The sequence below is a fragment of the Balaenoptera musculus genome, chromosome 20 (genome assembly GCF_009873245.2).
Source record: "Balaenoptera musculus isolate JJ_BM4_2016_0621 chromosome 20, mBalMus1.pri.v3, whole genome shotgun sequence".
NCBI classification, from domain to species: domain Eukaryota; kingdom Metazoa; phylum Chordata; class Mammalia; order Artiodactyla; family Balaenopteridae; genus Balaenoptera; species Balaenoptera musculus.
Genome location: NC_045804.1, coordinates 60,150,687 through 60,174,788, shown reverse-complemented (window position 1 = coordinate 60,174,788; position 24,102 = coordinate 60,150,687). Strand labels below are relative to the sequence as shown.

Sequence of the window (24,102 nt, the reverse complement as noted above, 5' to 3'; positions counted from 1 at the left end):
GCTCAGTAGTTGTGGCTCGCAGGCTCTAGAGCACAGGCTCTGTAGTTGTGGTGCACAGGCTTAGCTGCTCCGTGCATGTGGGATCTTCCCGGACCAGGGATTGAACCCGTGTCCCCTGCATTGGCAGGCGGATTCTTAACCACTGTGCCACCAGGGAAGTCCTCAATGCACTTTTCAAGGATAGTATTCCAAATGAAAATGAAACTGAATTGCAATCAAATAGAATACTTGTTTTTCCAGTATTCCAGAAAGTTTTAACATGATCCCATCTACCTACTCTTACATCATCCACTTTATACACAATAGCTGTAGGATAACATACTCAGTTCCACTTCTTATCCATTTGAACCCTGTCAGTCACTCTTATTTTCAACAAAAATATATCTCATAACCTCCAAACTAAAAATCTGTTGCTTGTCCAAGATCAAAACCCTCATATTGAAAACAAACAAACAAACAAACCCTCATGTTGGGCTAATCAGGTAAGATCTTAACACAGGATGTACATTTAAAAAAATTTTTTTATTTATTTAATTTATTTATTTTTGGCTGTGTTGGGTCTTTGTTGCTGCGCGGGCTTTCTCTAGTTGAGGTGAGCGGGGGCTACTCTTCGTTGTGGTGTGTGGGCTTCTCACTGCAGTAGCTTCTCTTGTTGTGGAGCACGGGCTCTAGGTGCACAGGCTTCAGTAGTTGTGGTATGCGGGCTCAGTCGTTGTGGGTCACAGGCTCTAGAGTGCAGGCTCAGTAGTTGTGGCGCACGGGCTTAGTTGCTCCACGGCATGTGGGATCTGCCTGGACCAGGGCTCGAACCCATGTCCCCTGCATTGGCAGGCGGATTCTTAACCACTGCGCCACCAGGGAAGCCCCAGGATGTACATTTTTGACAACTAAAAATTTAAGCTTCCTAAAAACGACCTAGTTGTTTAACATGTGCAAGTCACTTCATTTCTTTGAGCTTCTGTAAAGCAAGAGGGTTTATCTAGCACTGACCTATTATGAAAATTGTATTACTGTCAGATTTTATAAGGTACAAATATAGCCACATTTCCTAGCAAAATTAAACTTTTTCCCGAAAAAATAAACAAGCCAATGGAACCCTCTGAATAGTGTTTCTCTAGCTGCAAGCTGCAATCCATTAGTAAATCACGAAATTAATTTAGTGGATGCACCACCTGTCAGCATTAAAAACAAGCTGAAATAGAATAAAAGAGAATAGGAAATCTCAGACTGCATCTTAGTAATCAGTATTGTTTTGTGAATTATTTATTTCAGTTTTATACATAAAAGTGTATACTGAGTTAGGATGGGACAATTTTGATGTTTGAGATACACTGCTCTAAAGCTGCGGTTGTTAAAGAGTGGACCGAAGAAGACCCTTTTGGGTGTACGAGAGGCCCTCCCTTTCCTGATCACATGCATACGTGTGTTAGGTCTGATTTTCTTCATAAGCTTCAACCAAAACCTTTCTCAAAAGATTGAATGTAGAAGCAGGTATGAGAATTCAGCTGTTTTCATTCGAGACAGACACTAAAGATATTTTGAAAACTAAAACAATTCCACTCTTCAATTTTTTTTGGTTTTGTTTTAGAAAAAATACAGTCGGTTAAAATTTTTAAATGCTATTTATGTTAACCTGTTTATTATTTTTAAACGAGTTTTTAAATTTTCTGCCTTAATTACTATTACAGTAAATAGCAATAGATATAACCCACAGAAACAAAAGCACTTTGGAGTTTGCAACAATTTGAGAACCCCTGATCAATACGAAACAAAGGACTTCAGGCCTGACTCCTGGCAGGTTTAACACGGTCCCAGGCCCTTCTGGGGAGCCCCCAAGTGCGGCCCGCTCCACCGACACCCAGACCGGGTGTACCCCGATGAGAATCCTCGCTAATAAGAACAGATATTGACGAAAGGGCAGGATTGCTGACGTAAGAGAGCCGACAAGTGCAGGTTCACTGCGCACGCTATACTATGTAGCTGAAAAGCCGACTTTTAGCGAATCTTTGCGACACTATCGCGTTTCGTTGGTTCCGTGCCGTAAAGACAGTCGCGGAGCCGCCCCCGGTGAAGACAGCTGACGTGCGCTGCAATGGCGGATATGGAGGATCTTTTCGGGAGCGACGCCGACAGCGATGCTGAGCGTAAAGGTGGGGTAGGCTGGGCTTGGGGGGAGGCGAGCGTGGCGGGGCTTTTGCGGCGGGAGCTCGACAGCGGTCCAGTTCCGGGTCTGCGAGCGCTCCGGCGCCGCGGGCGAGTGGTGGCTCTTTCTCCACTCCTGCTTCAGCTCCCCCTGCACTCCCGGCGGTGCAAGCCTCCCCCCACCGAGGGCGGGAATAAAGTGACAGACGCAGAGTGTGTACCTCGAGGTTCTTGGTGTCCATGGAACAAGCCGTGCCTGGGAGCGTGTGGAGCGAAGGGGGCGCGGGGCAGGGGTGGAGGCCGGGCGAGCCAGCGCAGCCGGAGGAGGAACCTTGGAGTCTTGCTCTGTCCTGCCTTGCACAGGCCAGCGCAGAGTAAGGGCTCTTGTGAATGAATGGAAATTAGGTGTTCGGGAACATGGGGATGGGCTGGGCGAATTTGCAGAGGGGCTCAGAATGCCCTCTTGAATGAAACCAGAGCGTGGCGTGTTGGGGAGTTTGAGATGTCTGGGTGAGGAGACTGGGAAGGATACCGAGGTAGGGCTGCATATAGGCGTTACACGCATAAGATAATGTGTCCTCCGAGAGCCTGTGCAGAAACTCTAGAATTTCTTGAGTCGGTGGTATTAGATTGGGGAGCATAGGAGGTCTGTGTTTGGAGAGAAGGGATGAAGGATTTGATGATGAAATGAATTAGTGAGTGTATGTTTATGGTGCAAGGAAGTCTTTCTGGCACAAAGACTGGGTATTTGAGTTTGAAATATGAATAGGAGATATTTGAAGTGAGAAGGGGCCCAAGACCAAGTTCAGAATTCTTGCAAGTCCCCAGGCTCAAAGTAATGTAGTATCTACTTTTTTCCTTAGCACAGTGCATTATCGTGGTTGTTTTTTTCTTTCTCCAGCTTCAGTTTATTCATACTTTTTAGAGTATAGTTAAGAGAGCACCAGGTGGAAGTCTAGTGTGAGGGCTCTACCAGGATGGACATCCAGAATGTTCTAGTCAGGATGTCTGGAACTATAGAGCCCAGTATACTAATCTTGTTCCACTTACTTTGCTGATGTTTTCATTTCCCCTTCATCTGTACTTGTCCATATCCCGTTCACCCTTCAAGGCACAGAACCATGTGCACCCTCCCGTGACTCACTTCCATGAAGTTGTTCATTCAGCATTTATAGATCCCCTGTCATGTTTCAGCTACTTTGCTAGATGTAGGGGATATAATGATGAAAAGATCGTCCCCCCCGCCGCCCTCCCTCAGTGCTTAATGCATAGTTGGTAAATAATTGGATGGGTAGAAGCAATAGTAGATGTACCCTGCAGTGCTTTCCCATTGCAAACTCAGGGTATGGGGAAGTGATGTATGGAGATAGCTGCTTCTCTGGGCTTCATGTTTTACCTTCTTGTAAGTCTACTGCTGCATTCTTCCCTCTTACCGTTAGATTATAGAACTCTCTAGGATTTACTTCCAAATCTGTCCTTGAAGGTTGCTGTTGGTCCTGAACGTAGGATGGATGTGGCAGGGTAACTCCTGTTATATCATCATATTTCATTATTTCTCTGGGCTAAGACAGATGTAGAAAATAACTACACTTGACAGATTTCTTGGTATAACAGTGGGTAGAATTCCTACCTAGGCCCAGTGTGTTTCTTTCATGTATAAATGTGCCAGGTCTTCTTTAATTTCTTTCAGCAATGTTTTGTAGTTTTTATTGTATAAGTCCTGCACTTCCTAGGTTAAATTTATTCCTAAGTATTTCATTTTGGATACTGTTGCAAGTGGAATTGTTTTCTTAATTTCATTTTTGGATTGTTCATTGCTGGTGTGTAGAAATACAGCTGATTTTTGTTTGCTAATTTTGTGTCCTGCAACCTTGTGGAATATATTAGCTCTAATAGTTGTTTGGGGGGTGTGTGTATTCTTTAGGATTTTCTACATATAAGATCATGTCATCTGTGAGTAGAGATGGTTTTACTTCTTCCTTTACAATTTGGATGCCTTTTATTTCTTTTTCTTGATTAATTACCCCAGCTAGAACTTTCTGTATAATGTTGAATAGAAGGGGGAGAGTGGACATCTTTGTCTTTTTCCTAATCTTTGGGGAAAAGCATCCATTTCTTTACCACTACATATGATGATAGCTGTGGGTTTTTTTTTTTAATTAATTAATTAATTTATTTATTTATTTTTATTTTTGGCTGTGTTGGGTCTTCGTTTCTGCGCGAGGGCTTTCTCTAGTTGTGGCAACCGGGGGTCACTCTTCATCGCGGTGCGCGGGCCTCTCACTATCGCGGCCTCTCTTGTTGCGGAGCATAGGCTCCAGACGCGCAGGCTCAGTAGTTGTGGCTCACGGGCCTAGTTGCTCCGCGGCATGTGGGATCTCCCCAGACCAGGGCCCGAACCTGTGTCCCCTGAATTAGCAGGCAGATTCTCAACCACTGCGCCACCAGGGAAGCCCGCTGTGGGTTTTTTGTAGATGCCCTTTATTACATTGAGGTAATTACCTTCGATTCCTAGTTTGTTGAGTAGTTTTATCATGAAAGGATGTTGAATTTTGTCAAATGTCTCTTCTGCATCAATTACAATGATCAAAATTTTATCCTTTATTAATATTGTGTTTCATTTTGATTTTTAGATGTTGAATCAGTCTTGTATTCCTAGGGTAAATTCCACTTGGTCATGGTGTATATCCTTTTAATATGTTGTTGGATTTGGTTTGCTAGTATTTTGATAGTATTTTTGCATACATATTTATGAGGGATATTGGTCTGTGGTTTTCCTTTTTTGTGATTTTTCATCTGGCTTTGGTATCAGGGTAATGCTGGCTTAGAATGTGTTAGGAAGTGTTCCCTTTGCTCAAGTTTTTGGAAGAGTTTGAGAAGGATAGGGATTAATTCTTCTCTAAATGTTTGATAGGATTCACCAGTGAAGCCATCTTGTCCTGGCTTTTCTTTGTTAGAAACTTTTTGATTACTGATTCAGACTCTACTTGTTATAGATCTATTCAGATTTTGTTTCATCTTGAGTCAGTTTTGGTAGATTGTGTATTTCTAGGAATTAATCCATTTCATCTAAATTATTTAACTTGTTGGTATACAGTTGTTTATAGTGTTCTCTTTTAGTCTTATTTTCTGAAAAATTAGTAGTAAAATCCCCACTTCCATTCCTGATTTTAGTAATTTGAGGGTATTTTTTTCCCTTGGTCAGCCTAGCTAAAGGTGTGTCAATCTTAAGTTTTTAAAGAATGAACTTTTGGTTTCATTGATTCTATTATTTTTTTCTGTTCTTTATTTTATTTATCTCTGCTCTAATCTTTATTATTTTTTTTCCTTCTGCTTGCTTTGGGTATAGTTTTCTTTTTCTAGTTCCTTAAAGTGAAAGGTTACATTATCAGTTTGAGTTTTGTTTTGTTTTTTAATGTATGTGTTTACAGCTACAAATTTCCTTTTTAGCACTGCTTTCCCTGCATCCCTTAAGTATTGGTAGGCTTTGTTATCATTTTCATTCATGTCAAAATATTTTCTAATTTCCCTTGTGATTTCTTCTTTGCACCCTTGATTGTTTGAGTGCATTGTTTAATTTCCACATATTTGTGAATTTTCCAGATTTTTTTCTGTGATGGATTTCAGTTTCATTCTGTTGTGGTCAGAGAACATACTTTGTATTATTTTAGTCTTTTCAAATTTGTTGAGACTTGTTTTGTGTCCTAAAATTATGGTCTGTCTTGGAGAATGTTGCATGTGCAGTTGGGAAGAATGTATATTCTGTTGAGTGGAGAGTTCTATTGATGTCTATTATGTCTGGTTGTTTTATAGCATTGTTCAAGTCCTCTGTTTCCTTACTGACCTTCTGTTTGTTCTGACCATTATTGAAAGTGGGGTATTTGAAGTTTCCAATTGTTATTGTTGAACTGTCTATTTCTTCCTTCAATTCTGTTGGTTTGTTTTTTTTTTCTTTTGGTGCATATATATATATATATAGTTTTTATTGAAGTGTAGTTGATTTACTATGTTGTGTTAGTTTCTGGTGTACAGCACAGTGATTCAGTTATACTTATATATTATACATATATACATATACATATATATTACATAATTTTTTCATATTCTTTTCCATTATGATTTATTACAAGATATTGAATATAGTTCCCTGAGCTATGCAATAGGACCTTGTTGTTTATTCATTCTGTTGGGTTGGCCAAAAAGTTCGTTTGGTTAATGAATACATTTAATAAAGTTCTTGGTGAAAATGAAAAATGTGTGTTTTATTTTTACTTAAAACTGAATGAACTTTGTGGCCAGCTCAGTGTATATAATAGTTTGCATCTGCTAGTCCCAAACTCCCAATCCAACCCTCTCCCACCCCCACTCCCCCTTCACAACCACAGGTCTGTTCTCTATGACTGTGAGTCTTTTTCATAGATAAGTTCATTTGTGTCATATTTTAGATTCCACACATAAGTGATATCCTATGGTATTTGTCTTTCTCTTTCTGACTTGCTTCACTTAGTAGGATTATTTCTAGGTCCATCCATGTAGTTGCAAGTGGCATTATTTCATTCTTTTTTTATATTCCATTGTGTGTATATGTGTGTGTGTATACATATATATGATATTTATATATATAACATATATATTTATGTCTCTTACATCTCCTTTATCCATTCATCTATCTATGGACATTTAGGTTGTTTCCATGTCTTGGCTATTGTGAACAGTGCTGCTGTGAACATAGGAGTGCATGTATCTTTTTGAATTATAGTTTTGTCCGGATATTTGCCCAGGAGTAGCATTGCTGGATCATATGGCAACTCTATGTTTAGTTTTTTGAGGAACCTCCATACTGTTCTCCATAGGGGCCGCACCAATTTACTTTCACACCAACAGTGTAGGAAGGTTCCCTTTCTCCACACCCTCTCCAGCTTTGTTATCTGTAGACTTTTTTAATGATGGCCATTCTGACTGGTGTGATGTGGTACCTCATTGTAGTTTTGATTTGCATTTCTCTAATAATTAGCTATGTTGAGCATCTTTTCATGTTCCTGTTGGCCATCTGTATGTCACCTTTGGAGAAATGTCTGTTTAGATCTTCTGCCCCTTTTTTTTTTTTTTTTTTACACAGGATATTTAGTATTTTTATTTATTTATTTATTTTTATATTTGTTTTTGGCTGTGTTGAGTCTTCGTTTCTCTGTGAGGGCTTTCTCTAGTTGCGGCAAGCGGGGGCCCCTCTTAATCGCGGTGCGCAGGCCTCTTCACTATCGCGGCCTCTCTCGTTGCGGAGCACAGGCTCCAGACGCGCAGGCTCAGTAGTTGTGGCTCACGGGCCTAGTTGCTCTGCGGCATGTGGGATCTTCCCAGACCAGGGCTCGAACCCGTGTCACCTGCATTAGCAGGCAGATTCTCAACCACTGCGCCACCAGGGAAGCCCCTTCTGCCAATTTTTTGATTGGGTTGTTTGTTTTTTTGTTATTGAGTTGTATGAGCTATTGGTATATTTTGGAAATTAAGCCCTTGTTGGTCACATCATTTGCAAATATTTTCTCCCAGTCTGCATGTTGTCTTTTCATTTTGCTTATGGTTTCCTTTGCTGTACAAAAGCTTGTAAGTTTGATTAGGTCCCATTTGTTTATTTTTGCTTTTATTTCTATTGCCTCGGTAGACTGACCTAAGAAAACATTGGTACGATTTATGTCAGAATTTTTTGCCTGTGTTCTCTTCTAGGAGTTTTATGGTGTCATGTCTTATATTTAAGTCTTTAAGCCATTTTGAGTTTATTTTTGTGTACGGTGTGAGGGTGTGTTGTAACTTCATTGATTTACATGCAGGTGCATATATGTTTTAAATTATTATATCTTCATGTTGGATTGACCCTTTTTATCATTTGGTGATGTCCTTTTTTGTCTTTTGTAACAATTTATCTTAAGACTTATTTTGTCTGATATTAGTATAACTACTGTGCTTTTTGGTTACTGTTTACATGGTATATCTTTTTCCATTTTTTTCACTTTCAACCTATTTGTGTATTGGTTCTAAAGAGACTGTCCTGTACACAGCATATAGATGGATCTTTTTTTTAAAAAATTGTTTATTTATTTTTGGCTACGTTGGGTCTTTGTTGGTGCATGCGGGCTTTCTCTAGTTGCAGGGAGCAGGGGCAGTTCTTTGTTGTGGTGTGTGGGCTTCTCATTGCGGTGGCTTCTCTTGTTGCAGAGCAGGGCTCTAGGCACATGGGCTTCAGTAGCTGTGGCTTGTGGGCTCTAGAGCGCAGGCTCAGTAGTTGTGGTGCACGGGCGTAGTTGCTCCGCGGCATGTGGGATCTTCCAGGACCAGGGCTCGGACCTGTGTCCCCTGCATTGGCAGGAGGATTCTTAACCATGGGGCCACCAGGGAAGTCCCAGGATGGATCATTTTTAAAATTCATCCTGCCAATTTCTGCCTTTTCATTGGAGAAGTTGATTTATGTACATTTAAAGTAATTACCAGTAAGGAAGGACTTATGCCATTTTGATATTTGTTTTCTATGTCATGTCTTTTTTGTTCCTCAATTCTTCTTATTACTGTCTTCCTTTATGACTGCTTTTTCTGTAGTGTACTGTCGTGATTCCCTTCTTGTTTCTTTGTCTGTATATTTTTAGTTTTAGTAACTTTCTTAATGGTTTCTCTGGTGACTACAATTAATCTTAATTTCTAACAATCTAGTTTGTATTAATACCAACTTAATTTCAATAGTATACAAAAACTTTTTTTCTATATAGCTCCGTCCTCTCACCTTTTTATTGTTGTCACAAATTACATCTTTATACACTGCCCAGTGATGTAGAGTTATAATTATTGTTTTATACAATTGTCTTTTAAATTAAATCTTATGAAAAAAGAGGAGTCACTAACTAGAAATACATTAATACTGACCTTTATACTCACCTATTTAGTTACCTTTACTGGTGTTCTTTATTTTTTCTTGTGGATTCAAGTTACTGCCCATTGTCCTTTCATTTCGGCCTGAAGGACTCCCTTCAGCATTTCTTGTAGGGCACTGGCAACAAACTCTAAATTTGTTTTTATTGAGTTGAGATTTACATAACATAAAATTTACCATCTTATTTTATTTTTATTAAGGTATAATTGACATACAACATTAGTTCCATGTGTACAACATAATGATTTGATATTTATATATATTGTGAAATGGTCACCACAGTAAGTCTAGTTAACATTTGTCACCATACCTTGTTACAGAATTTATTTTACTGTGATGAGAACTGTTAAAATCTACTCTCTTAGCAACTTTCAAATATGCAATACAGTCTATTAACTGTAGTCATCATGCTGTATATTACATCCCCATGACTTATTTATTTTATAACTGGAAGTTTGTATCTTTTGACTCCCTTCACCCATTTTGTCCACCTCTCCCCCTTCCCTCAGTCTCTAACAACCACCAATTTATTCTCTGTATCCATGAGCTTTGTGTTTTTGTTTTTTTAGATCCCACATATAAGTGATATCATACATACAGTATTTGTCTTTCTCTGTCTGCTTATTTTACCTAGCATAATGCCCTCGAGATCCATCCATGTTGTTGTAAACAGCAAGATTTCCTTCCTTTTTTCTTTGGCTGTGCCACGTGGCTTGCGGGATCTTAGTTCCCCAACCAGGGATCGAACCCGGGCCCCCTGCCATGGAAGCGCCCAGTCCTAACCACTGGACCGCCAGGGAATTCCCAAGATTTCCTTCTTTTTTATGGTTGAATAATATTCCATTATATATATATGCCATATTTACAGTGGCATGAATAATATTTTATTGTATATATACACCACATTTTCTTTGTCCACTTGTCTCTAGATGCACACTTAGGTTGTTTCCATATCTTGGCTATTGTAAGTAATGCTGCAGTGAACATAGATGTGCATATATCTTTTCAAATTAGTATTTCTGTGTTCTTTGGATAAATACCCAGAAGTGGAATAGCTGGATCATATAGTAGTTCTGTTCTTTTTCTGAAGCATTTCCATAATGTTTTCCATAGTGACTGCAGCACTTTACAATCCCACCAACAATTACAAATGTTCCCTTTTCTCCACATCCTCTCCAACACTTGTTACTTCTTGTCTTTTTGAAAATAGCCATTCTAACTGTGGTTTTGATTTTCATTTCTCTGATTAGTGATGTTGAGCATCTTTTTATGTACCTGTTGGCCATCTGTCTTTTTTGGGAAGGTGTCTATTCAGTTCTTCTGCCCATTTTTAAATTGTGTTGTTTGTTTGTTTGCTATTGAATAGTGTGAGTTCTTTATATATTTTGGATATTAACCCTTTATCAGATATATGATTTGCAAATATTTTATCCCATTTAGTAGGTTGCCTTTTCATTTTGTTGTTGGCTTCCTTTGCTGTGTAGAAGCTTTTTAGTTTGATGTGTCACTCTTGTTTATTTTTGCTTTAGTTGCCTTTGCTTTTGGTGTCAAATCCAAAAAATGATAACCAAGACCATGTCAAGGAGCTTACTGCCTGTTTTCTTCTAGGAGTTTTATAGTTTCAGGCCTAAAATTTAAGTCTAATCCATTTAGAGTTAAATTTTGTATATGGTGTAAGATAGTGGTCCAGTTTCATTCTTTTGCATGTTGCTGTCCAGTTTTCCCAACACCATTTATTGAAGAGACTATCCTTACCCCATTGTGTATTCTTGGCTTGGTTCCTTTGTTGTAAATTAATTGACCATATATGTGTGGGTTTATTTCTGAGCTCTTTATTCTGTTCCATTGATTTATGTGTCTGTAATACAGCTTGAAATCAAGGGCATGATGCCTTCAGCTTTATTCTTTTATCTCAAGATTGCTTTGGCTATTTGGGTTTCTTTTTCGTTCCATACAAATTTTAGAGTTCTTTGTTCTATTTCTGTGAAAAAATGCCATTGGAATTTTTATAGGGATTGTGTTCAATATGTAGATTGCTTTGGGTAGTATGGACATTTTAACAATATTGATTCTTCCAATCCATGAGCATGGAATACCTTTCCATTTATTTGTATCTTCTTCTGTTTCTTTCATCAGTGTTTTCAGCGTACAGGTCTTTCAGCTTTTTGGTTAAATTTGTTCCTAAGTATTTTACTCTTTTTGATACAATCGTAAATGAGATTGTTTTCTTAATTTCTCTTTCTGATAGCTCGTTATTAGTGTGTAGAATCACAACTGTATATTGATATTGTATCCTGCAACTTTATTGAATTTATTTATTAGTTCTAACAGTTTTCTGGTGGAGTCTTTAGGATTTTCTATATATAATATCATGTCATCTGCAAATAGTGACAGTTTTACTTCTTTTCAGTTTGGTTACAGAATATGCCATTTTTTTTTTTCTTTCTCTAGTTGTGGCGCACGGGCTCCAGGATGCATGGGCTCTGTAGTTTGCAGCATGCGTGCTCTCTCATTGAGGCGCACGAGCTCGGTAGTTGTGGCGCGAGGGCTTAGTTGCCCTGTGGCATGTGGGATCTCAGTTCCCTGAGCAGGGATCCTACCCGAGTCCCCTGCATTGGAAGGTGCATTCTTTACCACTGGACCACTGGGGAAGTCCCTGAATATGCCATTTTTAAGTGAACAATTCAGTGGTATTTAGTACCTTTAAAATGTTGTGTAGCCACTATCTCTATCTATTTCTGAAACATTTTCATCACCTCAAAATAAAATGCCATACCCATTAAGCAGTTACTTGCCATTTGCTCCTTTCGCTAGCCCCCATGAACCATCAGTCTGCTTTCTGCATCTATGGATTTGTCTATTCTGGACATTTCATACAAGTGGAATCATAAAACATGTGGCTTTTTTTTTTTTTTTTTTTGCTGCACCTCGAGGCTTATGGGATCTTAGTTCTCCAACCAGGGATTGAACCTGAGCCCTTGGCAGTGAGAGTGTGGCGTCCTAACCACTGGACTGCCAGGGAATTCCTAACATGTGGCCCTTTGTGTCTGATTTCTATCTCTTACCATCATGTTTTCGAAGTTCATCCACATTGTAGTATGTATCAGTACTTCATTTCTTTTTAATGACTGAATAGTATTCCACTCTGTGTATATATCCCAATTTGTTTATCCAGCTGTTGATGGACATTGGGTTGTTTCCATCTTTTGGCTTTTAAATAGTGATGCTGTTTGTGTACAAGTACTTGTGTGAGTGCCTGTTTTCAGTTCTTTTGGGTATATATGTAGGAGTGGAATTGCTGAGTCATATGGTAATTCTTTGTTTTACTTTTTGAGAAACAACCAAACCATTTTTTATAGCAGCTGGACCATTTTCAATTACCACCAGCAATGTTTGAGTGTTCTATTTCTTCATATCCTTGCCAATACTTATTTTACTTCCCCCTCCACCCCCCGCCCCCCGCTCTTTAAAATACAGCCATTGCTGTTGGTGTCTAGTGATATCTAATTGTGGTTTTGATTTCCATTTCCTAATGGCTAATGATGTTGAGCATCTTTTCATGTACTTGTTTCATTTGTATAACTATGCAGAAATGTCTATTCAAGTCTATTGTCTATTTTTCAAATGGGTTTTTGTCTTTTTGTTGTAAACATTCTTTATATATTCTGGATACTGTACTGTAAGTATATACATATACTTGACAGATACATGGTTTGCAAATATTTTGTCCCATTCTGTAAGCTGTTTTTTCACTTTCTTGATAATGTCCTTTCTTGCATAAAAGCTTTTCATTTTGAGGAAATCCAATTTATCTTTTGTTGTTGTTGCTGCTCATAATTCCTTCATTTTTGAAGGATAGTTTTGCTGGTTATAGAATTCTTGGTTGACAGTATTTCTTTCTGCACTTTGAATATTTCATACCACTGCCTCCTGGTTTTTATGGTTTCTGATGAGAAATCAACTGTTATCCTTATTGAGGATCCCTTTGTATGGGACCTGTTGCTTTGCTGCTTTCAGGATTTTTTCTTTGTCTTTAGACAGTTTGATAATGATGTGTCTAGGTGTGCATCTCTTTAACTTTATCCTACTTGGTATTTGTTGATAAACTTGTATGTGTACGTCGATGTCTTTCTTCAAATTTGGGGAGTTTTTGGCTATTATTTCTTCAAATATTCTTTCTGTCCCATTCTCTTTTTTCTCTTCTTCTGGAACTCCCATTATGCATAGATTGGTATACTTGCTGGTTTCCCACAAGTCTTTTAGACTTTTCATTTTTCTTCACTCTTTTCTCTTTTTGTTCACCAGACTGGATAATCTCAGTTGATGTATCTTAAAGTTTCCTGATTCTTTCTTCTTCCTACTCACATCTGCTGTTTAGTCCCTTTAGTGAATTTTTCATTTCATTTATTGTAATTTCCAACTCCAGAATTTCTGTTCGGTTCTTTTTTTATAATATCTGTCTTTTTATTGATATTCTCTATTCGGTAAGACATCATTTTCATTGACTGGGCTTCTTCAGGGACAGTGTGTAGCCTTTTTTCATATGTATGGGCCATGCTTCCTTCTTTCTTTGCAGGCCTTGTAATTTTTTGTTGATAAATGGACATTTTGAATATTGTAATGTGGTGACTCAGGACAGCACTCTCTTCCCCCTACCCCCGCCCCCAGCATTTGTTGTAGTAGTTATTGTTTAGTGATTCTTTTGAACTAATTTTGTGAAGTCTGCAATCTTTGTTGTGTATAGCCACTAAAGTCTCTGTTCCATTAGCTTAGTGGTCAGCTAGTGATTGGACAGAGATTTCCTTAAATGCAAAAAAAGAAACAACAACGATAATGAAAAACTCCCAGCCTTTGCAGATTGGCTCTGTGTGTGTGTTAGGGCATGCTTTCAACACTCAACCAGGTTGTTTATAACCTGTCTTTGCCTTCATTTCCTGCTTGCACAGAGCCTGAAGGTCAGCTGGAAGTGAGAGCTTAGGGCCTTCTTGGTTCTTTCTTGAGCATGTGCACAGCCCTGGGCAAGTGCATGGCTTTTCAGGTCAGTAAGAATATGTGGGTGTTTTTTTTCCTTTTCTTTTCTTTTTTTTGTTTCGTTTATTGTGGAAGCTTTTAAAAGCCCTTATATTATGTCATTCCTCAGCCTTTTCTCCCAAGCTTTTTAGTTAGTCTGTTGTTTGCCTCAACTGCTTTCCATTATCCCAGACAGAGGCAACTAATACATTTGCCTGTAAATGTGTTTGACCAACACTCTCAGGTAGCTTCCTTAACAACAAGAGAGTTCCAAGTTAGGTGAGATAAAGTCAAGCCCTTTGAGCCAGTCCCTCAGTGATCCACCAGACAGATCAAAACTAACAACCATGATTCTTTGCAAATGAGGTGCCTTCTGCTCCCTCCATTAGTGGTACATGCACCAGAAGTTTGGGCTATTATCTTCAAGGCACCATTGACCAAGGGGTGGGTTGGGGGTGGGGGGGTATGTTAAAACACCCCTTTTTTCTTACTGAGACTCAGCTTTTTTTTCTTGTTAAGCATTCCCCTTGTTGCTGCAACTTTTAGTTAGTTTCCAGAGTCTGAGAAAATAGATGCTAACAGCTTTTGACAAATTTTCTCATTGCTTTTATGTTGGGATGGACTTTTGGTGTTGCTTATTCTGCTTTTTTTGCTTACATCACCCTGTGTTTATATGATCCCATAGATTCTGATTCTGGGTCAGGCTCAGATTCTGATCAAGAGAATGTTGCTTCTGGCAGTAATGCCTCTGGAAGTGAAAGTGATCAAGATGAAAGAGATGACTCAGGAAAACCAAGTAATAAGGAACTGTTTGGAGATGACAGTGAGGATGAGGGAGCTTCTCATCATAGTGGGAGTGATAATCACTCTGAAGGATCAGACAATAGATCAGAAGCTTCTGAGCGTTCTGACCATGAAGACAATGATCCCTCAGATGTAGATCAGCACAGTGGATCAGAAGCCCACAATGACGATGACGATGAAGGTCATAGATCAGATGGAGGGAGCCATCACTCAGAAGCGGAAGGTTCTGAAAAAGCACATTCAGATGATGAAAAATGGGGCAGAGAAGATAAAAGTGACCAGTCAGATGATGAAAAGATACAAAATTCTGATGATGAGGAGAGGGCACAAGGATCTGATGAAGATAAACTGCAGAATTCTGATGATGATGAGAAAATGCAGAACACAGATGATGAGGAGAGGCCTCAGCTTTCAGATGATGAGAGACAACAACTGTCTGAGGAGGAGAAGGCTAATTCGGATGATGAACGACCAGCAGCTTCTGATAATGATGATGAGAAACAGAATTCTGATGATGAAGAGCGGCCACAGATGTCTGATGACGAGAAAATGCAAAATTCTGATGATGAAAGGCCACAGGCCTCGGATGAAGAACACAGGCATTCAGATGATGAAGAGGAACAGGACCATAAGTCAGGTAATACATTTATGAGAACCATAATGGTTTAGTAGAAGCATTCAGGTACAGCAGGGGCTCATTTATTCTTTTCACATTCCTACTTTTAGTACCCTGTTTTTTCTCTTCTGTCCCTCTATTTTAGCCTTTTCTAACTCTTTACATTTTGCCTTTAAACATTTTCCTAATCCATGTATTATTTCTCTTATTCCCCTTCCATTTAATTGATGATAGATCAGGAAGAAAAAAATTTAAAGAGGAAAGTCTTAGAGAAAGATGTATAGTGCTAAAGTAGCTAGATATCAAATAGTTAGTTCCATTTTTGTGGGTAACTAAGAGCATGCCTCAGGTGAGAATAGATTTGCCTGGGTGAAAAAACCCAATACCATTGAAACTCCCCCATAGGGTAGCTATAATGAGGTGTTCCAGCTCAGTTTATTTGAGATCCAAAATTTCATCCTCCAGAGGTAATCAGGCTCCAAGGAGTGTACTCAAACTAATCAAATTCACAGGAAACTATAAAAATTGAATTGCAAAATTGTTTGTTTCAAGAGCATCGGTTATGTCTCTCTTATCACTGTATCCTTTCCTTTGGGGGAAAATCTACATTGGATGCCAAATTATAACAATCAGGAGGTTACCTGGGGAGCATAATATCCAGAAAATGAAAACACAGCTGGATGATCTCAGTGAGCTATGATAGCTTGACACATGCGTCCTCATCCTGGGGAGATGTGCTTAGATCAGAACATTCATTCCCTAAAGACAGCAGGAAACACAGAGCTGAACTTTGGCTTCTGGACCCCGTTTTATAATAGTCATTTACACTGTTCTCCTGAAGTTAACACGTTCTCATATAGAATATTAAAACAATTAGCCATCTTCTTTTTTTGTATTATGTAAAAGTCACTTTGATTAGGTTGGAAGTCTTCCTGAAGTAATTAATATCTGGATTGCTTCATTTTTATAAGTGATTGATTATAATTACATATTGATCCTGTCTTCTTAGAGAGCTGCAGTATGGAGAGAGGGGGTCTTTTCCCCTGTAATACATACCTCAGGATAGCATTCAAGACCACATTTTAGCATTATTTAGGAGAGGAGATCAGAAAATTTCCCGAGATGGATATAGGTCTATATAGACTATAGGACTGCAGTAAGTACTCAGTAACTAGTTCTGGGTAGAGTTATTTGTACTGTTACCAGAATCATTAAGGCTCATGCACTACTTCCCAAATACTAGCAGGCTAACCTAAAACTAGAGTCATAGTAGGAATCTTGTAGCTGGTCATTTTGCTTAATTCTAAACTAGTTCTTCAATGGTTCTTTTTTTTTTTTAACATCTTTATTGGAGTATAATTGCTTTACAATGGTGTGTTAGTTTCTGCTTTATAACAAAGTGAATCACCTATACATATATCCCCATATCTCTTTCCTCTTGTGTCTCCCTCCCTCCCACCCTCCCTATCCCACCCCTCTAGGTGGTCACAAAGCACCGAGCTGATCTCCCTGTGCTATGCGGCTGCTTCCCACTAGCTATCGGTTTTACGTTTGGTAGTGTATATATATATACACATGCCACTCTCTCACTTTGTCCCAGCTTACCCTTCCCCCTCCCCATGTCCTCAAGTCCATTCTCTAGTAGGTCTGCATCTTTATTCCCATCCTGCCCCTAGGTTCTTCATGACCATTTTTTTTTTTTTTAGATTCCATATATATGTGTTAGCATACGGTATTTGTTTTTCTCTTTCTAACTTACTTCACTCTGTATTGCAGACTCTAGGTCCATCCACCTCACTACAAATAACTCAATTTCGTTTCTTTTTATGGTTGAGTAATATTCCATTGTATATATGTGCCACATCTTCTTTATTACAGTGGTTCATTTTTGAAGTTTATAATTAAGTAAATAATTGTACCATCCAGATATATTTGTCTCTTCCATTGCAATACTTTTACCTCTTTTTTTTCTCTTCTGTAATGAATGGTATATAAATTTAATTTTAAGTTTCAGTACTGCTTTTCACATTCTCCCAAGTTTTTCTGCTTACAGAAACCAGTGTTCCTTTTATTAACTTTATTTTAAAATTTACTATAGTAAGTTGATTTTTGTGTGTGTATGTACAGTTCTGTTAGTGTTAATGCATGTATAGATTTGTGTAACCACCACCACAGTCAAGATACAGAATAGTTCTGTCACCCTAGAAAGCTCCCTCGTTGTATACCTTCTGTAGTTATATACTTCCCTACCTGTGACCCTTGACAACTACTGCTCTGTCCTGTCACTGTAGTTTTGTCTTTTTGAGAATGTCATCATATAAATGGAATCATACAGTATGTAACCTTTTTTCTTTCACTTAGCGTAATGCATTTGAGACTTACCCAAATCGTTACATGTATCAGTAGTTCATTCTTACTTATTACTGAGTAGTTTTCCATTGTATGGGTGTACCACAGTTTGTTTATCCCTAATGTTGCTTTTATTTATTTATTTATTTATTTTCCTAATGTTGCTTTTAAAACACAAAATTCTAAGTAATGATATGACTGTGATTATGCAGATCTTCTGATTCTCCTCTTACAGAATCTGCAAGAGGCAGTGATAGTGAAGATGAAGTTTTACGAATGAAACGCAAGAATGCAATTGCATCTGATTCAGAAGCAGATAGTGACACTGAGGTACCAAAAGGTACTCCAATTACTTCTTTTATATATCTGTATTTCCATCCCTCTCTCTGCATTTCACTGTAGTGCATTCCCAACCCTGGGCACTGGCCCCAGACTGCAAGACCCACAGAAGAGAGTGTGGATACATTTAGTGTACACAGGCAAGTTGTACAGATAGGAGAAACTGCTTGCACTTAATTAGTTGAAGAACTTGCTTCATTTATAGTCAGAGTGAATCTGCTATTAGGGGCTGAGGCTCTGGTTGAGGTGGAGGTGGCAATGTCCATTCTTTTCTTTGAATAATGACAGTTCCAGCACAGCTTGTTAGCTTGTTCTTCTTTTTTTTTTTTAATAAATTTATTTATTTTATTTATTTATTTTTGGCTGCGTTGGGTCTTCATTGCTGCGTGCGGGCTTTCTGTAGTTGCAGTGAGCGGGGGCTACTCTTCATTGCGGTGCGCGGGCTTTTCATTGAGGTGGCTTCTCTTGTGGCGGAGCACGGGCTCTAGGCACACGGGCTTCAGTAGTTGTGGCTCGCAGGCTCTAGAGCGCAGGCTCAGTAGTTGTGGTGCACGGGCTTAGTTGCTCTTTGGCATGTGGGATCTTCCCGGACCAGGGATTGAACCTGTGTCCCCTGCACTGGCAGGCGGATTCTTAACCACTGCGCCAGCAGGGAAGTCCCCAAGCTCTGGTTTAGATGAAGAGTTTATAAAAACTCAGTGTTAGGTAAGGTGGGTTTGTTGTAAGGATAAAAGATCTACCTGTTCACTTCTACGTGTGACTACATTTCAAATGGCTAGTTACTATACAATAAAGATAAGATGTTAGTGTAAAAGTTACAGCAAACATAAGTTTGATATGCACAGCCATTTTTGTGCTGAATGGTAATTAGGCATTAATGTTAAATAGCTTATATAAATTATCACAAGTAACAGTATAACTAAAGCAAACATTTAGAGAGTCAACTAGAGAGAAAAGGAGAGAGCTGGACAGAACAAGCTCTGGGGTTTACTTAAACATCTTTAGATCTATGTACGTGGACTTTGGAATCAGATGATCCAAGTTAGAATCTTTATGGTTCTATTGTACTTTCCAACTGTATGATTTTGGTCAAATTAATGACTTACTACACTTAAATTTTCTGATCTGTAAGAGGGAGATGATGCTAACCACCTAACAGCGTTGTTGTGAGAATTAGATATATTAATTATTTTATCTTTTTACAGTTATTTATTGAGAACCTGCTTTGTACTAGTACTATTCTGTGCACTCAGAATGTAGCAATAATCAAAACAGATAAAGACTTCTCCCTTGTAGAACCCATATTCTGGTGGGGTCAGTGTAAGGTAGGGAGACTAATAACACAATAAGTAAATGAAATGTTAGATGGTGATAAGACCTAAGAAGAAAATAATCAAGTGGGGACGTGAGAGTGTTGGTGGATGGAGTTGTAGTTTTGGTGATTTTATCATATAGATGAACTTTTCAATACTTGTGACCTTCCTCCTTCCTCCTCTTTTAAAAAAAAAAAAAGTTTTTTTTTAGAGCAGTTTAAGGTTCACAGCAAAACTGAGGGCAAGGTAGAGATTTCTCATATATGCCCTGCCCCCACACATGCATAGCTTGCCCCACTATCAACGTCCTCCACCAGAGTGGTACATTTGTTACAATTGATGAACCTACAATGACACATTGTAATCACCCAAACTCCATAGTTTACATTACGGTTCACTTCTTGGTGTTGTACATTCTATGGGTTTGGAAAAATGTATGATGACATGGATCCACCATCTTCATGTCATACCGAATAGTTTCACTGTCCTAAAATTCTCTGTGCTCTGCCTGTTCATCCCTCCCTCCTGCCTAACCTCTGGCAACCAGTGATCTTTTTACTGTCTCCATAGTTTTGCCTTTTCCAGAATGTCATAGTTGGAATCATATAGTAAGTAGCCTTTTTAGATTGGCTTCTTTCACTTAGTAATATGTATTTAAGTGTCCTCCATGTCTTTCATGGTTTTACAGCTCATTTCTTTTTAGCACTGAGTAATATAGGCATACATTGTAATATTGCACTTCAGTTTATTGTGCTTCTCAGATACTGTGTCCTTTGCAAATTGAAGGTTTGTGATAACCGTGCATTGAGCAAGTCTGTTGGCACCATTTTTCTAACAGCTTTTGCTTATGTCATATCTCTGTGTCACATTTTGGTAATTGTGATATTTCAAATCCTCCACCAGCAAAAAGATTATGATTCACTGAAGGCTCAGATGATGGTTAGCATTTTTTTGCAATAAAATATTTTATAATTTTTAAATAATTTTACAATTTAAAGTGTTTTAAAATTAAGATATGTACATTTTTTAGACATAATGCTTTTGCACACCTAATAGACTACTGCATAGTGTAAATATAACTTTTATATGCCTTGGGAAACCAAAAATTTCATGTGACTTGCTTTATTGCAATATTCACTTTATTGTGGTGGTCTGGAACCAAACCCAAGATGTCTCCGAGGTATTCCTGTATTCCATTGTCTGGATGTTCCAGTTTATCCTTTCACCTACTGAAGGACATTTTGGTTGCTTCTGAGTTTTGGCAGTTATGAGTAAAGCTGCTATAAACATTCGTGTGCAAGTTTTCGTGTGGATATAAGTTTGCAGATCCTTTGGGCAAATACCAAGGAGCGCAATTTCTGGGGCATGTGGTAAGAGTATGTTTAGTTTGGTGAGAAACTGCCAGACCGTCCTCCAAAGTGGGTGTACCATTTTGCATTCCCACCATCAGTGAATGAGAGTTCCTGTTGCTCCATATTTTTGTCAGCATTTGGTGTTGGCAGGGTTCTGAATTTTGGCCATTCTAATAGGTTGCCTCTTCTTTTTCAGTGGTCAGTCCTTCACCTTGTCTCAATAACTCACTCCCATGGTTTTATCCTAGACCATGTCATTACCAATAATCATAACTCTTCTATAATCCCAATTTCAAGCAGCCTACTTTTTGACTGCCCTCCTATCTTCCTGTCACCTCCTCTACTACCCCACCTTGATTTATTGATTTATTACAGATCGTTGTTGATGTTGTTGTTTTGCCTATACCTGGGTGAAGTTCTGCTTGAGAGGAGGGGGACCTGGGTAGACATGGACCTGTAATTTTAAAACTTGAGGAACTCTATAGAGAATAGGCCTGTGTAGAGTGCTTAAGCCCCAAATTTGAGTATCTAGATTGTAGGAGGATATTTTTGGGCTCCTGGGGAATAAAGGAAAGTGGAAGAACAAGGATGAAGTAAGTGAAGGGAGAAAGGAGTGCCTCCTGTGCAGCTTTGCCCTTCACTGGATTTGCCCCCTTCCCTCTCCACAGACATTCTCGTCAGATCTTTGAGAGCCAGGCTCAGAGTTGTGTTTGAGTGGTTTCTGGGTGCTTGGTCTAGAAACCTTGGGAATGTGTTGAAGTGATAGATTTGAAGAATCATTGTTAAAGATATTAATACTGAGCATTTTTTTCTCCTATATGGAAGATAATAGTGGAACCATGGATCTCTTTGGAGGTGCAGATGATATATCTTCAGGGAGTGATGGGGAAGATAAACCACCCACTCCAGGACAGCCTGTTGTAAGTAGAATTACCAGTGAGAATTGGAGGAGAGTATTAAGTCTGTCTCTTACGCTGGGAAGAGGAAGTCGATAAATGAATTGCAGTATGAAAATACAACAAACAGATGACATTCTCAGTTAATTAGGGAACACTTGGTTATAAGGAGGATTAGAAATAACTGCCATGGCACATCCATCCACGGAATACTACTGAGCAACGAAAAGGATTTAACTATTGATATACGCAGCAACTTGGATGAAGTTCCAGGTAATTATGCTGAGTGAGAAAAAGCCAGTCCCAAAAGGTTACATACTGTATGAATCCACTTATATAACATTCTTGAAATGACAGAATTGTAGAAATGGAGAAGGGATTAATGGATATTAAGGAGGGATGAGGGCAAGAGGGAAGTGGATGTGGCTGTAAAAGGGCAGCATGATTCTTTGTGGTGATGGAAATGTCCTGTGTCTGCCTGTATCAGGGTCAGTCTCCTGGTTGTGATATTGCACTATAGTTTTGCAAGATGTTATCACTGGGAAAAAATGGATAAGAAAAAGAAAGAAAGAAAGAAAGAACTGCCCAGCATGAGGTTGGCGCCATACCTTAAGAGTCTAGACTGCAAAGACCTGTGAATTGAGAACCATTGATTTAAATGTTTTTTGTGCTTTGTTGATAATCTTCTCTGATTTTAATTGATAGAGTGACTTCATATTGAAGTGCCGATTAATTTCACACTTCTATCGGTGAATATGTGGAAGGTAGATTTATCACAAAAGAGATATTTTCTTATATTGATGCTTCCAAACAGATCTTGTTTTCCATGAGGTTTTTGGGGAGTTGGTTGGTAGGGAATGGATGTTAACCCTAAAGTCATGTCTCATTATACTTCTTATCTGCCTAAGCAATTAAAGTGTGGAAGTTGAGCTAGACCACCTCTAAGGTCCCATCAAGATCTAAAGCTCTGTGACTCTTTTACTAGGATGAAAATGGATTGCCTCAGGATCAACAGGAGGAGGAGCCAATTCCTGAGACCAGAATAGAAGTAGAAATACCCAAAGTCAACACTGATTTAGGAAATGACTTGTATTTTGTTAAGCTGCCCAACTTTCTCAGTGTAGAGCCCAGGTAAGGGGATCAGTTAATAGTGTTTTTTAATGTTGGATAGAAATATGTAGAATGTTGATATTTTTCTTATTTTGTATGAGTTGACTAATCACAAAATGGAAAACTGGTTATGTAGCTCTGAAAAAATAAATCAAGTATATACTGTGATAGAAAAAGTATGGACTATTGGTAAAGGAGACTTTTAATGCTTGTAATTGTTTTTAGCAGTCTGGTATTTCTTATGAATTAACAGACACCACAAGTCTTTGGTTGTTTCTGACTAATGGATCCCTGAAAAAGCTGAAATTGAGAGTGGTGAAGTTTGCTAGAGAAACTGCAAATGTCTACTGTAGCAGCCATTGTGGATCTAGAAAAACTAATGGTTTTGGACAGTTAAACAGTGTTGATGGGTATTATTCACTAAGTAACATGCAAGCTCTTGTGCGATTTAAAATTTTTTCCCTAAGCAAAATGATGTGGAAAGCTAGAGTATGTGTGGTCTACTCTTTGGAAGACATATAAGAATAAAGAATAGTTTGAATATTTAGCCTTGCTTGTACTTTATTTCAAGCAATGTGTATTAACACCAAATTTCAAGACGGTACAGTAATTTGAATGCTTCCTTATAGTTGACCATTATGATTTTTAATTATTGTGATTTTTTAGAGTTGCATTATATAACAGTAATGATATTTCTTACAAAATGTGATTAATGGTTTATTTTAAAAACAATTTGTAGACCTTTTGATCCTCAATATTATGAAGATGAATTTGAAGATGAGGAAATGCTGGATGAAGAAGGTCGAACCAGGTTAAAATTAAAGGTACTATTCTGTGCTTTTTTTTTTTTTTCTTTTATAAAGTAAAACCTGGGAATATTAACTTGAGACTTGAGCTTTTGAAAATGATTTTTTATGTTTCTTGTTTAATCAACAAACAAATTATCTACCTTTTCAGAATATTTTTAGAAAGAAAATACGTAGCTTTTTCTCTGTAAAAGCTGTCACTTTTCTGTTACTTTTCTCACTGTTAAACTTTCTTGATGCTTTAAAAAAATTATTAGCTACTTCCTTCAGAATAAGTTGTACTGTGGTTTGGTGTTTAGAACAGCTACCTCCATACGTACTGTGGGTTAAGTTCTAACAACTTCCTGCAAGGGGAATTTCTTCAGACTCTTTGATCTCAGGATGAACAAATCAGATACAAAAGGAGAATTTATCACTAGTACCTAACACTTTACTGTATGGCTGTCTTT

General features: G+C 38.4%; 1 protein-coding gene across 1 annotated transcript in view; it reads left to right on the top strand.

The window, feature by feature from the left end:
- The first annotated feature begins 2,038 nt into the window (after positions 1–2,038).
- Positions 2,039–24,102, top strand: part of LEO1 (LEO1 homolog, Paf1/RNA polymerase II complex component) — a 45,768-nt gene continuing 23,704 nt past the window's right edge. Inside the window, exons 1-6 of the mRNA XM_036838074.1 lie at positions 2,039–2,150; positions 14,754–15,509; positions 18,073–18,177; positions 21,667–21,761; positions 22,723–22,868; positions 23,587–23,671. Of these exons, the coding sequence (XP_036693969.1) occupies positions 2,093–2,150; positions 14,754–15,509; positions 18,073–18,177; positions 21,667–21,761; positions 22,723–22,868; positions 23,587–23,671 (1,245 nt within the window). The 5' untranslated portion in view covers positions 2,039–2,092. The remainder of the gene's footprint in view (positions 2,151–14,753; positions 15,510–18,072; positions 18,178–21,666; positions 21,762–22,722; positions 22,869–23,586; positions 23,672–24,102) is intronic.